Source organism: Ornithorhynchus anatinus, chromosome 4 (genome assembly GCF_004115215.2).
Source record: "Ornithorhynchus anatinus isolate Pmale09 chromosome 4, mOrnAna1.pri.v4, whole genome shotgun sequence".
NCBI classification, from domain to species: domain Eukaryota; kingdom Metazoa; phylum Chordata; class Mammalia; order Monotremata; family Ornithorhynchidae; genus Ornithorhynchus; species Ornithorhynchus anatinus.
Genome location: NC_041731.1, coordinates 38,950,115 through 38,966,701, shown reverse-complemented (window position 1 = coordinate 38,966,701; position 16,587 = coordinate 38,950,115). Strand labels below are relative to the sequence as shown.

The 16,587-nt window shown below is 43.2% G+C and overlaps 1 protein-coding gene across 2 annotated transcripts in view; it reads right to left on the bottom strand.

Annotated features, from left to right (window-relative positions):
• COL5A1 (collagen type V alpha 1 chain) overlaps positions 1 to 14,525 on the bottom strand; it is a 241,500-nt gene extending 226,975 nt beyond the window's left edge. For both annotated transcript variants that reach the window (XM_007662135.4, XM_016226670.3), the window contains exon 1: positions 14,073 to 14,525. In XM_007662135.4, coding sequence (XP_007660325.1) covers positions 14,073 to 14,172 — 100 coding nt within the window. In that variant the 5' untranslated portion in view covers positions 14,173 to 14,525. The remainder of the gene's footprint in view (positions 1 to 14,072) is intronic.
• Positions 14,526 to 16,587: the final 2,062 nt, after the last annotated feature.

The following is a 16,587-nucleotide window of genomic DNA, read 5'->3' as shown; positions in this document are numbered from 1 at the left end:
GCAGTGTGGCCTAGATGAAGGAGTATTCCTGGGAGTGAGAGGACAAGAGTTCTAATCTGGATTCCACCACTTGTCATGTGTGTTACCTTGGGCAAGTCACTTCACTTCTCTGAGCCTCAATTCACTTATCTGAAAAATGGGGATTAAGATTGACAGTCCCATGTGGGATGTGAATTGTGCCCAGACCGATTAGCTTGTTCTTTCTCCAGCACTTAGTACAGTGCCTGGTAGATAGTAAGTCTTAAATACTATTAAAAAAGCTTTATAAATGAGACTGTAAGGGTCTCCAACTGAGAGTAAACCCCCAGGAGGCAAGGATCACTGCCCCCCACCCCCTCCAGTGTACTTAGGCCAACTGAGTCATCTGCTCAGGAAAGGATCCAACTCTTGGCAGACAAAGATTAGAGAAGCAGCCTGACCTAGTGGATAGAGTAGAGGCCTGGGAGTCAGAAGGACCTGGGTTCAACAAAGGCTCTTCCCCTTCTCTGCTGTGTGACCTTGGGCAAATCACTTCACTAGGCCTCAGTCACCTCAACTTTAAACTGGGGATTCAGACTGCGAGCTCCCTATGGAACAGAGACTGTGTTCAACTTGATTTGCTTGTACCTGCCCCAGTGCTTAGTACAGTGTCTGGCATATAGTAAGTGCTTAATAAATACCACAATTTGAAAGGATACCATTACTCTTCCCTCAACTCTGGCATCACCTTTAGGAAATGGCTTAATACCATGTCCACTCCAGATCAATCAATTAGTGGTATTTAATGAGTGCCTTACTGTGTGCAGAAAACTGTACAATACTACAGAGTTGGGAGACATAATCCCTGCCCACATGAAGCTCCCACAGGACTCAACAGCTACGTAAAACTATTGATTCTATGACACTCCTTGAGATTGTCCTCATGTGTTAAGGGCTTCTTGTTGATCATCTACTACCTGGACTCCAATTCCCTGCAAGGCAGTACTGGCAATTAAAAAAAAAAGCTGCAAGTGCTGAAAGAGCCACAGGGAATATGCTGGCCATATAAAACAGCCTTAAGGGATCAGTGGCCCCATAAAAGGGGGAAAATTGATGAAAAACATATGGCCTGAGATCCCGTTAGGTGTGACATCACCCTCACCGGGAATTTAATTCTTTCTGGCATGATCAATGAAAGGAATTCTGACCGATTCTCTCTTTCTAAACTTGGCTCCAATTCCATACACCAATCACTAATCCCTTAAATCATATGCTTCACAACCAGTGACATTTCTGTTTTCAGTGTTCTGCCAACATGGTTAACCATTGCCCTGGGCATGTAAGCTGAACCTTTGGGCAGGAAATTAATTTGGGAGCAAGAACTAGGGATATGGAAGAAAGGGGGTGGTAACTCAGGAGATGGCAGCCACTTTTTTTTAATGGTATTCGTTAAGCACTTCCTATTACCTTATATCTACCCCAGGGCTTAGAACATTGCTTGGCACATAGAAAGTACTTAACAATAATAACAGTATTATTATTATGTAGTAGACACTGTACTAAACTCAGGAGTAGATATAAGATAATCAGGCTGGATGAACCCCATGTCCCACATGGGGCTCACAGTCTTAATCCTCATTTTACATTTGAGGTAACTGAGGCACAGAAAAGTTAAGTGACCTGCCCAAGGTCACACAGCAGACAAGAACCCTGGTTCTCTGATTCTTAAACCCATGCTCTTTCCACTAGGCCACACTCCTTCTCTTTACTGCATGGCTCAGCTGTGGCATTGCCCAGGATTTTCTCTGGGCCTGCTGAGGCTCCAACCCCATTCCACCCCTGCAAGATGCTGGTCCTTCCTCAGATAGTGCATAAATTCTAACCATAGACTGAGGGCAAGGCTACCAACTCCAGGGAAATGGGGCCCAAGTCTGCTATGTGTGCCCTTGGGAAGGTCACTTCAGTTCTCCGTGTCTCAGGTCTCTCATCTGTAAAATGGGGATCAAGACTGAGCTCTATGTGGGACAGGGTCTGTGTCCAACCAGATTGATCTGACACATAGTAAGTGTTTAACAAATATCACAATTATTAGATAGAACTGGAAGAGAACCCCGGTTTGGAGTGATACTGTCCATGCATGGTGCCCACCGGGTCTGATGGGAGCATAGAGGATCATCCCACATGTGTGAAATGGAGGAAGAGGTTGTGGAAGGCTGTGGAAGCTGCCCAAATTGGCTTGAACCTAGCATGAGAGTTTGGTTCTGGTCTGACCAATCTCTGAGGCTCACTCTGACAGCACTGTACACAGTAAGCATGCAATTCATTCAATTTATTCAATCGTATTTACTGAGGGCTTACTGTGTGCAGAGCACTGTACTAAGCATTTGGGAGAAGCTATTACAACAATAAACAGATACATTTCCTGCCCACAAAAAGCTTACAGTCTAGAGGAAGGGAGACAGACATAAATACTATCGATTGAAAATACAATTAATTGATCTCTCAGGCCGGGTCCAATCCACGAAGTTGTACCTCACTGTTCCAAAGACTCTTGGAAAAGACAGGGAGATGATTTAGAACTATTTTTAAGACCTCATTTTTATCTCCCCAACTAGCCACAGCAACCTAAGCACTTATGTATGTACTTACAGTCCCCTGTAGATAGTACTCATCCAAACAACCTCTTTGTGTCTTCCTATCTGTAAATTATTTCAGTGTCTGTTTTTGCCACTAGACAATAAGATCCTCAAGGGCAAGGATCCTGGCTACTAACTCCATGGTATTCTCCCAGTTACTGTGTTTCACACACAATAGGTGCTCAACTATGCTACTATATACACCAGTAAAGAGCCAGTGAGGAAAACCACAGCCAACAATAAAGTGCAGGATACAATGGCAGAGGGCAGAGAAAAGATTATGCTTACATAGATGAATTGCCACCTTCTCTGTCTCCCTTCCAACCAGTTCTAAAACCAGGTCATTACGCACAGGGCAGAAGCGGGGATTTTTGTAACTTCAGACCTGCCACTTGTCTGGATACGTGCAAATCCCATAATTAAAACTAATCTCACCTTTCCAATCTTTAATGTTAGTATTTCAAAGGGACTAAAAGCAATACTTGTGCACATCTTCCACCCCTCTTTCCTTAACCTGCTTTACAGTCAACAGAGGAAAGAGAAAAGGATTAGATGCCGCAAGTTCATTAGCGGCAGGGGAGGGAGGAGATTCGGGGCTTTGCAAACATAGGCCATATAGGACTTTTGTTCATGAGTGTTAATTATGTGCAACTTACCTTCTAGATGGAACCCAAGGTGCAGTAGAGATTCAAATATAAATACTACCCATTGAACAAATGACAACACTTTTCTAAGGGGTGAAGCGTGGCAGAAGTGCTAGTTGGTTGTCAAGGAATAAGACTCTCATCATTGTAACCCAGAATCTCCTTAAGGGGACAACATGGAGGCTCCCTGGTCCTGTGAGAAGAGTTGTGTCAGACCTCGGAGCTCCAGCTCAGAGCAACTGGCAACTATACTTGCCATTCAGTGGTGGAGGGAATGCTATAACTTCCTTTGGCTGCTTTGGGGACACCTCCCCCTTGGCTTCCCAAGGGTTAAAGCAACAGAGAGGGAGATAAAAACCTCTGAATTCCTCCTGCAGCCTTTTTCAAAGAGTCTGAATGGTGCAGCTCAGTCCAGTGACCCAGAGATTTTCCTTTCTGTGCATTTCCCCTCCCCCCACAACAACTCCAGAGGGCAGGTAAATGAAACTCTACATTAGGTCTGCTGGCTGAAAATCCACTGCAATCTTTCAGTCAGAGATCCGTCGGGCCCCTCGCTGACCTGAACTTTTTGCTTCCAGCCCCCTATATGAATGCCATTCAACATCCTCAGGCATAGTAGCCTTGACCTCAGGAGCCTGTCATGCCAGCTAGCATTATACTTTTTTATGGTATTTGTTAAGTGCAAGGCATTGTACTAAGCACTGGAGTAGATACAAGATAATCAGGTTGGAAACAGTTCATGTCCCACCTGGGGCTAACAGACTTAATCCTCATTTTACAGATGAGGTAACTGAGGCACAGAGATGTTAGGTGACTTCCCCAAGGTCACAAAGCAGATCTGGGATTGGAATCCAGGTCCTTTTAATGTCCAGGACCATGCTCTATCCAATCTACCATACTGCTTCTGCAGGAAAAATGAGGAGAGACAGATTGTTAGAACTTTTCACTATTTTAGAGGCCAGGTGAGGAAAGGAGGAAGAGAGGGAAAGAAAAAAAAAAAGCTTGGTGAACATTAGCTTCCCTCTGCTCTGTGCCTGTATTTTTTTTCTCCAAATGTGACCTGATAGGTTTTCTTCCATTTCTTCCAGATGACAAAACCTCAGTCAATGTCTTAAGAAGCGCATCGTGAGAGGGAACAAGGAATCCAGACTGAATCGTTGGTCTTTTTAGCTATTCCTCTGCTTTCCTTTCTCTGGTCCTGAGGCAAACATGTAAGGCTCAGAAGGATCATCTTTTATCTCTCTGTTTTCTGATTCCAGTCAAAGAATCATTGGGTTAGAATGGCAGAAAAGTAACCTCGAAAATGACATGCTGCTCTTATCTTTTTATTTCTCTCCCTCTCCCCCTACCCCTCACTGACTCAGAGTAGCTCAGGGTGTTCCTAGGCAACATATTACCTCTGGAATATCACATTTCAACTAACCAGGAACTCTCCTTCCTTTTGTTTTGCATATGGATGAGGATGCTGTTCATTTCCAAATGTCATCACTCCTGTACTACTCAGGCAGTGCTCTATGTTTTCAATTACCAGTGCTAATATTTTTGCTTTCAAAGTAGCACCTTTTGGGCTAAGGAGTCATTTTCAGACACTATTTCAAAGAGAAATACAAAGAAAGCTTTCTAAAATTGGCAAGTTGATGTGGTGGGAAGTGGCAGGAACTTCAGTCTTAGCTTTCTTGATAAGTTTCTTATGTTTTAAAAAATGATGGCAACATGTTTTTCCCCTCCTTCTGGAAATAACCAAGGAGATTTGTGTTACTGATCTCTGAACACTAAGAAAAAGTGCAAATTGGAAAGGCAAGAGTTGCTGTTCCAAATGTTCCATATTTTCTTAAAAAAAGAAATCTTGAGTTATAAAGAAAGGGAAGCTGAAAGCAGCACAGTGCTCAAAAATTGCCCTAAAAAAAATCACCCTACTAGGAAGAAGTTATGTTTTATACAACTGAAAGTGCATTTTCCAATGTCCCTTAAGTGTTGAGTTCATCTTCCCACAGTAGCAAAAGACATCTCATCATCGGCATTCATTGCAAAAATGTCATTTGTAAAAACTATTTGAGGCTGGGAAGATTGAGATCTAAGCTCCAAGGTGCCCCATTGAAACTTGCTACCCTCTTTCCTGCCACTGGTTGAAAATTGAAGCCACTGGATCAGGCAGTTAATTGTACTGAATGGCGAACCTCAGATTTTCCATGTTATGTCTCTATGGGAGGAGGGAAGATATAAGGGAGAAGAGGCACAAGTTTTTTCCATCTGTAATTTGTTTCTGGCTCTTTTCTGCTGGGTTTTGCTCTGCTCACCCACATTTGTTTGTCTTTTTGCACAAAGCGTTCTATTTACAGAATAAAAAAGTTTTTAATAGTCCCCATGCCCACTCGCAGACTCAGCACATAGCTGAGCACACTCGGTTCCACTAAAGAAAGACTTTGATATTCAGAAGACAGAGCTGTGTCTGGGCCATACAATCCTGTTGGTCTTCAAATTTAAAGAGGTTAGCACCAGGGAAAAAAACAGCATAACAGGAGGAAAAAATATCAGAGTCAAATGCATGACTTTATCATCAAGGGTTTGGAATAATCTCTCTCTTCCCTAAAATGTTAGAGACACTACCATCCAGGATACTTTCCTATTACTAGAGAAGCCAAGGCACACAACACAAGCCCTATTTAAATCTGTTTCTTCCCACTCCTGCAGGACCCAATAGGAAAAAGGGCTGAAAGACTTGAGACTCTCTATCAGGACTGTTAAGCATGAGAAGCATGAATCGAAAGACTTGAGACTCTCTATCGGGATTGTTAAACATGAGAAGCAGGAATCCTTTAATGTCTAGGCTTTCGGTTCCTCCTTCCTGAAACGGTCTACTGGGATCCCAAGGGGCCTGCCCGCTGCCATTCTCCGGGTGAGATGTTTCCATCTACAGTAACTACTCCAGCCAAACAATAGACCAGTTAGCCAGACCCCAACCTGTTGGTCCACGCTGTCAAGTAGCAGCAGCAGGCGGCCTAGGCCTCCGATTCAAAATCTCTCAGCCTCTTCCTTTTTGGTCGGAGCTTCTCTAAGAAACTCCACCTCGGCCTAGAGGATACCCAAGACCAAACTGACTGCAAGGCTTTTACATTACTGTTTGCCTTGCTGATTGCCTATCACCACCCAGCTCCAACCACAAGAAACTGCTGGCTCAGTGGATAGAGCATGGATCTGGGAGACCTGGGTTCAAATTCCGACTCTGCCACATGTCTGCTGTATGAACTTGGGCAAGACCCTTAACTTCTCTGGGCCTCAGAAACCTCTTATGTAAAATGGGGAGTAAGACTGTGAGCCACATGTGGAACAGGGACTGGGTCCAACCAGATTAATTTGTATAAACCTCAGCTCTCAGAACAGTGCCTGGCACATAATAAGCACTTAAATACCAGAATCATAATTATTAACTATTATTATTATTACTCACAGCAGGACTTCTCTGTTAAAAGGTGACTCACCCAACCAGACCCCCTACCTGCTAGGACTCAGAGGCTCTGAATCGGATTGGAAACTCTCTCATTCCATTAGGCCAAGTCGCTCCAAAGGCATCTTGGACAGAAACTACGTTTCAAGAACTGCCACGTCGATAAAAACAGAAACAGATTTTGTAATATCCATTGGGGAAATCTGGTCCATCTAAGGAAAGATACATGTGAGGCAAACTCTTTGAGAGTTGGGGAACTTGATTGAATTCTGAAAAAAAAGAAATCTGAACTACCCTTCTCTGGTTTTGAGTAACCAGAATATACTCTTGGCTACTAAATTATCTGCAGTTCTGGAGAGGACTACAAACCTCCCTGTGAATGAAATTGGAATGGGAGAGGGCCCAATTCATTTGAATTTCCTGGGGTAGTATTAAAATCTACACTGATTGACTGCAATTTGCCAGTAAGAGAATCCCTGTTTAGCGGGGTGAGATAGAGCAAGATTCTTTCTCTGAATTGTCACAAAACAAATAAGTGCTGCAATATTAAAGTGAGATTTTCCTTAAATGCGGAGGAAAAATAAGGGGAATATTCTGCACCCTCAAATGGTAATATAATCTCAAAGCATCATGGGGAGAAAAATCATATGGGCACAGGGTGGGGTGGTGTAGGTGTTTATGGGAAAGAGTAAATAAGCTGATCTCTCCTCTAGGGTGTGTGTTGCTGTGGTTGGAAGGGGGCCAGAGAGGTGTACAGATATTTTCATCTATTCCTGAGAAATAGTGAAACATTGGTAAAGAATCCTGAAAGTTCAGTTTATTAATAGGACAGGGAAAAGTGATGAGGTGGTGAATTCCAAGTCACCCTTTTTCATTAAGAGACACGTAGAAATTGGTGCAAAGGATGGAGTTATAAAAATCTAAAAACTAGGCCATTACCCCCAGCTTTGTTTATCAGTCATATTTACTGAGCACTTACTGTGTGCAGAACACTGCGCTAAGCACTTGTTAACTTTTCACAGCATTAAAAAAGGCAGATTGGGTGAGAAGTTTAACAATTAACTACCCCGTTGTCCTCAGGGTCCCTACACAGGAAAGGTGGTCCAATCAAAATCGAGTTGGACCAGTTGGCCTTGGAATGTATGTGTTGTTCCAAGTCTTTACCATTCATCCCCCCAGGATAAATTACTAAATTAAATGCAGGACTTCTCTTATCACTTCCCATATTCTTATATTTTCTGCTTCCTTACGTACTTCGCTCTGGATGTACATAACCACTAGTACCATTATTAGTCTTTCATTAAGCAACCTTAATTGAAAAGTTAATTCAGTGAGTTGAAACTTCAACCTGTCCAGTTAAGATTTCTTGCATTTTCTCCTGTCTTTGGGCTGCTAAAACCAAAGAATCAAAGACCTATCTATAAGCTATGTTTTGTGGAGTTTCAGGTCTTTATTCTTCACCTTCTCCTTAAACAAAACAAAAAATTCCTCACTTTAAAAAAAAAATTCTTAAAACCAAACAAAAATAAGTGGCCAGGGTTGGGAGGCAGAGGGTAAACATGAGGTCATCATGAAGATATAAGGGAGAGGCAGAAAACCAGGCTAGATCTCCTTCAAGAAGTTGAAAAATCAGATGTGTCAAAACACTGTGCTCAAAGATGGGCTCAATCTCCCCACACCCCAAGCTTGCTTTATCTAAACCATATGCCTATTTTAACCCTTCCCTTTGCACTGAGCAGATGTGCCACAATTGGGCATTTTGCAAACTCATGCCCTTTGTCTTACCAAGGTCTTCTCCAGAGATAGCACCTTCTTTCTCTTTTTTGGATGCTTTTAACCTCCCAGTAGAACCTCTCTGCTTAAAAATATCCACATCTGTATGCTGAGATCCAATCCTTGAACCACTCCATCATCAGGAAGAACGGGGAAAATGGTGTAGATACAGTGGGTTCGAGGTTACCTCTGAGTAATGACAGTAGAGGCTACTCCATACACACACTCATTTCACTCTCTCACATGTCTCTTTGGCAACCCCAGCTAATTTTTAGAAGTCTTTCAATAGAAGACATACGCTCCTCTATTCCCAAAATGCCACCAATTAGTTTTATGTATCTCCTCAGCCTGTTGCTGGGACTCAGGATTTCCTTGTGCCAAATCAAAAGCTTAAAGATTAGCATTTGGATAGGTATTTTTTCTCATTATCTATAACCTTTTATTAGCTATCCAAAAGAGGAAACAGTAGCATAACTCTTAGGTGTACATATAAATATTTCACATAAGTTTAAAAAGTTGGCTTACAGACATGTTTAGAGAACTGGGACTGAAATCTATTGATCCTTTTCTTATTGATAGCATTTTGTTTTAAAAAGCCATCTCATATATACACAATGGTTTCCTCTTGAAATGTTTCATTTCTCCACCTTGTGAAAAATAGTAAAGGGAAATTTCTCAGTGGATAGGATGACTGTTTTTGGAGCCTTCTGTACTTTGTTTTATTCCTTCAGCCCAGTTGGAACACCAGGGTTCTTACAGATGACCTAAATGCAGGTTCAGTATTATGCCTAGGGGAAAAAAACTGTGAACAGTCTAAGAGGAAAATATCAAATCTACACTGCACAAGCTATCAAAGCAAGGTTAGACGATAGTTTCTACAGTTAGAAAAATGGAACTGACAATTTTCTTCGACAAATTAATTTTCCAGTGAGTGGTTGGGAAAACCATTTCAATCTTTAGGGCTGCTGTAACCCAAGTTGGCCCCAAGAGCTAGCAAAGGGAACACAGGGTCATGTCTCCCTCCTATCTGGCCCAGCCTCCTCCTGCTAGTGTTCCTTTCATCTCCACATCTGGATCCTCACCCTACAGCACAAGCATATGAACACAGAACCAGAGGGAAAATGTATCCCCAAGACAGGTTTGGCCCTTAAACTGGCAGATGTCAAAACTGACACACAGTAGAGTTGGACTGAACTCCAAACAAGGAAATCCAGGGACATCCTTAACTCGGGGATTATTAACTTCAGGGTGGGAAAAGTGGAGGGGGGGGGGGGAGGGATAAAGAATTAAAACTTGAAAAGGAGCCATAATTGGAGGCAATGGGAGATTCTCCAGAAAGAAAACATTGTTTTTCCTTTCACATTACTTCTCAAATTACTGCTTGTGTTTATGAAAGAGAAAAAAAGAAAGAAAAACCCAGAGTCCCAGTTACACTATGAGGCTTCCAGTCAAGCAGACAAGCAGAGAAAATATCCAAGGAGCATGGTAACCATTTCCCCTACAGCAAGAAATTGTGTGTGTATGTGTGTGTGTTTAAGATTACCTAATGGGAAAATACAATGAGAATTACAGTAGACAAATTAAATTTGTTTGTTTTGTCTGCCCTTAAAGTAACAATGACCTTGACTCTTTAGAGACAGGAAGGTGTACAATCCCAAATCTATAAAAGTCTGTTTTAAGCAGGCTGAATATAAGAGCATGGAGAAAAAAAGAAATAAAGACAAGAAAAGGAAGAGAAAAAGAAAAGGAAAAGAAGAAGAAAATAAAAAAATAGATCACCTATAGTTTTAAAGGGCAAGGGTTATATGGGACAAGAATACACCAAGCAGTGAGTTGAAAATAAGAAAGACTTAGATTTATTACAGGGAAGAACAACCAGACAGTGACAACTGCTAGACTGTGAATAGACACTGAGGGAAAAAAAAATCTGGAAACTCCACCCACTCGAGAAATTCAAAACTTGATCAGACAGAATGCTAAAATTCATGTTAAAGAGAACAGTCCTACAGTGGAAGACAGATGATAGGTCTAACCCTAACGGACTTGAAGTATGTTTCTCTTCTGGGGAAAATTGGATAAATTTAATTTGCTAACTTCAACAAACTGTGGAGGATTCGTTGTTGAGCATTTAAGAGGAAGGGAAGAGGTACGGTATTAATCCTAAATGGTCACATGGTTAGGACTGACCAATAAAGCTATCAAGAAATGACATCAATTTCCAAGTACTGGGGTAATGCTTCACTTTGCCACCAATTCACTGGCAAACACTAAACAACCTCTTGTGATCAGCCAGAAATGAAGTATTGTTTTGGGGTACTTTGTCACCTGACAGAGAAGATGGTAACAAACAGAAGTAGCATAGAATAGCTTCAAAAATATTTGCAAATTGATTTTTAAGAAAATGGCATGGCCTACTGGATAGAGCAAGGGACCAAAGTCAGAAGAAACTGGGTTCTAATCCCAGCTCTGCCACTTTGCTGTGTGACCTTGGGCAAGTCACTTAACTTCTCTGTGCCTCCGTTAGCTCATCTGTAAAATGGAGGATTAAAACTGTAAGCCCCACATGGATTGTGTGTAACCTGATTTATTTGTTTCTACTCCAGCTCTTAGAACAGTGCCCGGCACATAGTAAGTGCTTAACAAATACCATGAAAAAAAAGAAAAAAAAAAAGAAAACCACCTCATACTAACACCCCACTCAGTTTTCTGAAGACCTCTAAAATGAAAAGCCTCCCACTCCTGCCATAAATGGTTTGTTACAATAAATATTACTTCTAAAAATGGAAATAGCTGGGCTAGAGAGAAGAGATCCTTTTCAAACAGACAGGAATGCTCTGTAATCAGGACTTTAATGAAGTTTTGGAATTATATTGTTACTATTTTAATTCACAAAAAAGCAAAGGCATATTTTACTGATCTCCACAAAGATGAATCAGTCACCCCACATACTTAGCCTTCTCAATCCTCCATGCTTTTTTTTAGAATTTAAAATCTCATCAAAGAGAAAATGGAAAAAAAGATAGCGTAATGTTGACATAAGAAGAATAGGAAAAAAATGCTAACACACATTAACCACCCCAATCTTTGAGCTTCCTCTTCAAAAAGTCAAGGAGAGATGGAGTTGAAAAATTCACCATCCTGATTTTCAAGAGACACATCAGAGTCTAACTTTTCCATGAAAAGAAGCAGTGTGGCCTAGTGTAGAGAGCACAGGCCTGGGAGGCAGAAGGACCTGGGTTCTAATTTGGGCTCTGCCTATTGCTTGCAGTGTGACCTTTGGCAAGTCACTTATCTGTGCCTCAGTTTCTTAACTGTAAAATGAGAATAACTGTTCTCTCTCTCCTCACAGACTGTGAGCCCCATTTGGGGCAAAGACTATGCCCAATCTATTTAACTTGTGCTTATCCCAGTGCTTAGAACAGTGTTTGACACACAGTAGATGCTCAACAAATACCTTTTTAAAAAAAAAAAAAAGAAAAAAGGATGTTCCAATGAAGAAGTACCACAAATTCGTTTCTTCCATTCTTCTGACTCCTCCCTAGATTTACGACAACACCCCTGGGCTACATATAACATTCTCCAAGACACACAGACGGATATCATTTTTAAAGTGCCACCACACCCTTTTTCCCCTTGGTTAAACAAAGGCTAATTACACTGGGGTTACATTATTTGCAATTTCAAATTTCAACAAAATCCTGAAAGTGGTTGCACCCACCTGCCTGGATGAGAGAAGAAGAAAGGTTATCCCTGCCCCTTTACTCTGGGGAATGGGTGGAGTCAAACCCCCACAGAATGAATTAAGAAAACTTTCTCCCACTCCAGAAATGAGTGGCTAACTACAGCCCAGTATCCTCTAAGTGCCACACAAAGTATGGCCATAAGTACTGAGTTAGTGAAACAAGCTGCTGTATTTCACTAAAGCATCCATCTCCTGTAACAAATTATCTGGAGGCTTTTTTTTCTTGGAAAGACAGAACTCCCCCTTGCCAAAAATCCCTGTTCTTTTGGGCCAAGATTTTAAGAACCGTCTACTGACGATAATTGACAGTCATTCTGGTATTTTCTGATTCCCACAAGACATCTGTCTTGGTAACACGCAAACATGTGTGCAAAAAAAAAAGGAGGGGGGCAGGATTTCAAGGTTGCTTAAACTTGGGGAATTGAGGCTGTATCTGTTACTGAAGTAGCCTCACCGACGAAGAATCTTGGAATTGAACTCTGAAAGGGAGTTTAGCTAGCTTTCAGATCTCCATCTACTCATCTACCCCGTCCTCTGAACTGCCTTAGATTTCTAACCACATAACTCCAGGTTTGTCGCTCCATACAATTTATTTTAAACTGATCTCCTAGATGACTTTGCCCACAAGTGTGATCTTGATTCTCGTCACTCAGTCCTGAGAGAGGAAGGCAGGCAGCCTTTCGGACCCTCCGAATAGGCCAGTAAGTCTCCTTTTGCAGAACTCCATCCTTCCTCTCCCTGGATCTCACGCTGAAACCACCAGTGTGCGTTACTGATGGAAAGGTAATCTTCTCTAAATGGGGAAGCGAAAGCAAATTTACAGTTCCTTCTGTCCCTAAAAATAGGAGGGGAGGGGGGCTTAACTCCCTGCATCTTCTAATTTCTATCTAGCAGGAGTGCTTTTAAAAAGTTTCAAGAAAATAAAAGGAAAGGAGAGCTGGACTAAGCCTCATCAGATGGGATGGATCTATAGGGGGCGTGCAGCTTCCAGAGTAATAAAAGAAAAGTTTTGGAGGCTTGATTGTGCGGGCTGTAGTTCCATTCCTTTGATCTGTGAGAGAGAAGGGAGCTTACTGGACATAAAGTGGGTACTCTCCTTCGCCAAGAGCTCTGGTTAATCAACTATATATATATTTACATATGCAATATATATATGCACTATGAAGCAGTGTGGCTCAGTGGAAAAAGCAGAGGCTTGGGAGTCAGAGGTCATGGGTTCTAATCCTGGCCCTGCCACTTGACAGCTGTGTGACTCTGGGCAAGTCACTTCACTTCTCTGTGCCTCAGTTACCTCATCTGTAAAATGGGGATTAAGACCGTGAGCCCCAAGTGGGACAACCTGATTACCTTGTATACCCTCAGCGCTTAAAACAGTGCTTCACACATAGCATGTGCTTAACAAATGCCATCATCTATATATATATATAATACACTATATATAATATATATCATTATAGTACTAATACTACATAATACTATATATAATGCAATATATACGCACCACAGAACCAAAGTCGACATCTCTTTCAATTCCCTACGCCCAGCCCTGGGTCTTTAAGGGGAGGAGAAGGGCAGTGGCGGTTGTTAAAGAGTGTTTTAGCTTTCCTCCCTTTAAGCTTGTCCCCCTCCCCCGCCAAAAAAGCATTCAAAAGAGAGGGCTAAACTTTTTTTTTTCGGATGTTTTTGCAAAGGACAATAGCGAGGGAATCTCTGCACCCCGCCCCCCACTCTTTCCCAAGCTCCTGCAAAACTGACACCGACTCTTTCGCCAGAAGGTCGGGCAGCCCAAATCCCGTAGCCCGGAGGCAAGTTTTTTTTGGTTTTCTTTCTTTCTTTTCCTTTATCTTGCAAAATCACGGCCAAGAGAGCCTTACCTGCGTGGCTCTGAGCGGCGGCATAGAGGAGGAAGGTGACGACGAGCAGGGGGGACCCCCTTATCCAACTTCGCCTTTTCCACCTTGTGTGGGTGTCCATGATCACGTCCAGTGCAAGCAGGGGTGCAGTTTTGTGGATGGAGAGAGTTTAGCGTCAGCCCTTGGGGGGGGGGTGCAAAAAAAAAAACAAAAACAAAACACAAAAAAACACCAAAGGATCCTGGAACAAAGCAACTTTTATGAAGCCATGGGGATGCTGAGTTTGGGGAGGGTCTTTCTAGGTGTTTGGGAGGGGGCGCGAACTTGTTGCAATGGGTCTGGTCGGTGATGGGACCCCGGGGTCTTCTGAGATTCCCCCTTCTCTCCTCCTTCCCTCGACCCTCTCCTGTTGGGGAGCTGATCTCAAGTGATCTCCCCTCTCTGGCTGATTGAGGAGTGAAAAACCTTCTATGTGTCGTTTTTGTGGGGTTTTTTTTTCCTCCTTTTCCCTCCTTCCCCCCTTCTCTGGTCCCCCCGCCCCTCCCTCTCTCTCTCTCTCTGTCCCTCCTTCCTTCCCTCCCGTTTCTAGAAGGCAGAGGCCAGAGCATCCGCAGCAAATCAGAGCGGAGACTCTGCCCCTTCCCTCTCCCAAAAGGGGTGGAGTTGGGGTCTGGGAGGAGAAAAGTTTGAATGTTTGAGAGACAGAGAGGGAGAGAGAAGGGGTGGCTTGAGGAGGGGGGGAGAAACTCTCTCGCTCTTTCTTTTTTCCCCCCCTAAAGCGTCCCCTCCCTCCCTGCATCCCCAGATTGGATCAGGAGCAAGTGGGCAGGGGGATGGGGAAGGGAGCTCCCCCTGCATTTCCCAAAATAACTCCCTTAAATCCTCCAGCCTGTCCTTGCTCTGTGGATCCCCTCCTCCTCTCCTCCTCTCCCTATCCCCAACACCCCCCTGGGCCCCTGTGTCTCTCCTGGGCTGGAGATTTGGGGGGCAAGGGGGAGGTGAGCCCGTTATGGGCAGGGATGTGTCTCTCTCTATTGACTGTATTGTACTTTCCAAGCGCTTAGTATAGTGCTCTGCACATAGTAAGCACTCAATAAAGTACAATTGATCGGTTGATTGATTGATAGTAGGGGTGACTTCAGAGATGCCCACCCGGCTGAGAAATCCTAGCAGGGAGATGGGGAATGGGGGAGATGAGAGGGGAAAGGTTTGGGGATGGAGAGGGTCGGGTGTCCTCAAGGGGACTGGGAGGACAGCCCCGTTTTGAGCAAGTAAATTACTTTCAATTTTAAGTGATAAATGTGTGGCCTCGCTTCTCACCCCCCAAGTAATGCGCCCCGCCCCCTTCCCTCCCCCCCCTTCCCTAAGCCAGAAAACACTCTAAATTAACCTCCTCAACGAACACGATTAAAACCCCAACAGTTTAGTTTGAGGGGAACTCAGAAAATCAAGTTTCAAATGTGAAACTATTTAGAGGACCGTGGCATGTTCTCCTTTCCTCCATCACAGACTAAAAGTACTGGCTCCAGAGGCAAACTGTGTACTGTACTCGACTTAGCAGAAAGCAGGCACGTTCGTTATGCACTGCTTTCTTAAAAAAAAAAAAAAGGAAAAAGTCCTCTGGTCTTTAGAGGACTGGAAGTCACGTTCGTTGGCCAGGGGTAAGGAGGAACTGGTCCTCGCCGATTGAACACTGGCGTGTCAAGGGTCCCATGATGGGCTTGATTTTTTTCATCTGTCCATCCTCCTGAGGATTGAACTGATATTGAACTGATATTCTGTTCTCGTGCTTTGAGGCAACCAAGGTGATGAATGGCCTCTCAGTGCCTGGACTTTAGGTCTCCTCCCCACACTCCACTTGAATTTGTCTTTGTTTTACTTATCCAGAACAGAACCATTCCTGCCCCCATGGATGTCTCCTTCCAAATGTGTCGTGATGACACGGCCCAGTGACACAGTTATCAGAAGATAATGCGGTTTTTCCGGTTTGGGATTTGGGAATGTTTCCCTCTCCCTGAGGCCACATGGACTATTTCTCTAACCTGCCCGTTTACGTATTTGTTTGTCAGGGAGCCCTCCAGGGACTCTTTAACCTGGAGGCAGCATCTGGTTTTTGGCAGGGCAATTCCCCTAATGCTCAAACAGCTGGGTGGACTGAGAGCTCAAGGTCAAGTGACTCCCCTAAGGTCAGACAGTGCGTCAACGGCTCAGTCAAGATTAGAGGGTACAAGGAAGATGGCTCTGAATACAGACAGCCCCCTACACTGATCATTTGGCTGCCTGCTAGATGCCCTGCATGGACTTTTATTCCTTTCTTTAAAATTATTTTACATCAGTTAGGGTGGAACCGTACCAGGTAAGAGTTTGAAATTTAATTGATGCCATTTTTTTTTAAATAGTATTTGTTAAGCACTTACTATGCTTCAAACACTGTTCAAAGCGTTAGGGTAGATACGAATTAATCAGGTTGGACACAGTTCCTTTCCCATATGGGAGTCACACCTTAAGTAGGAGGGAGAAGGATTTAATCATCATT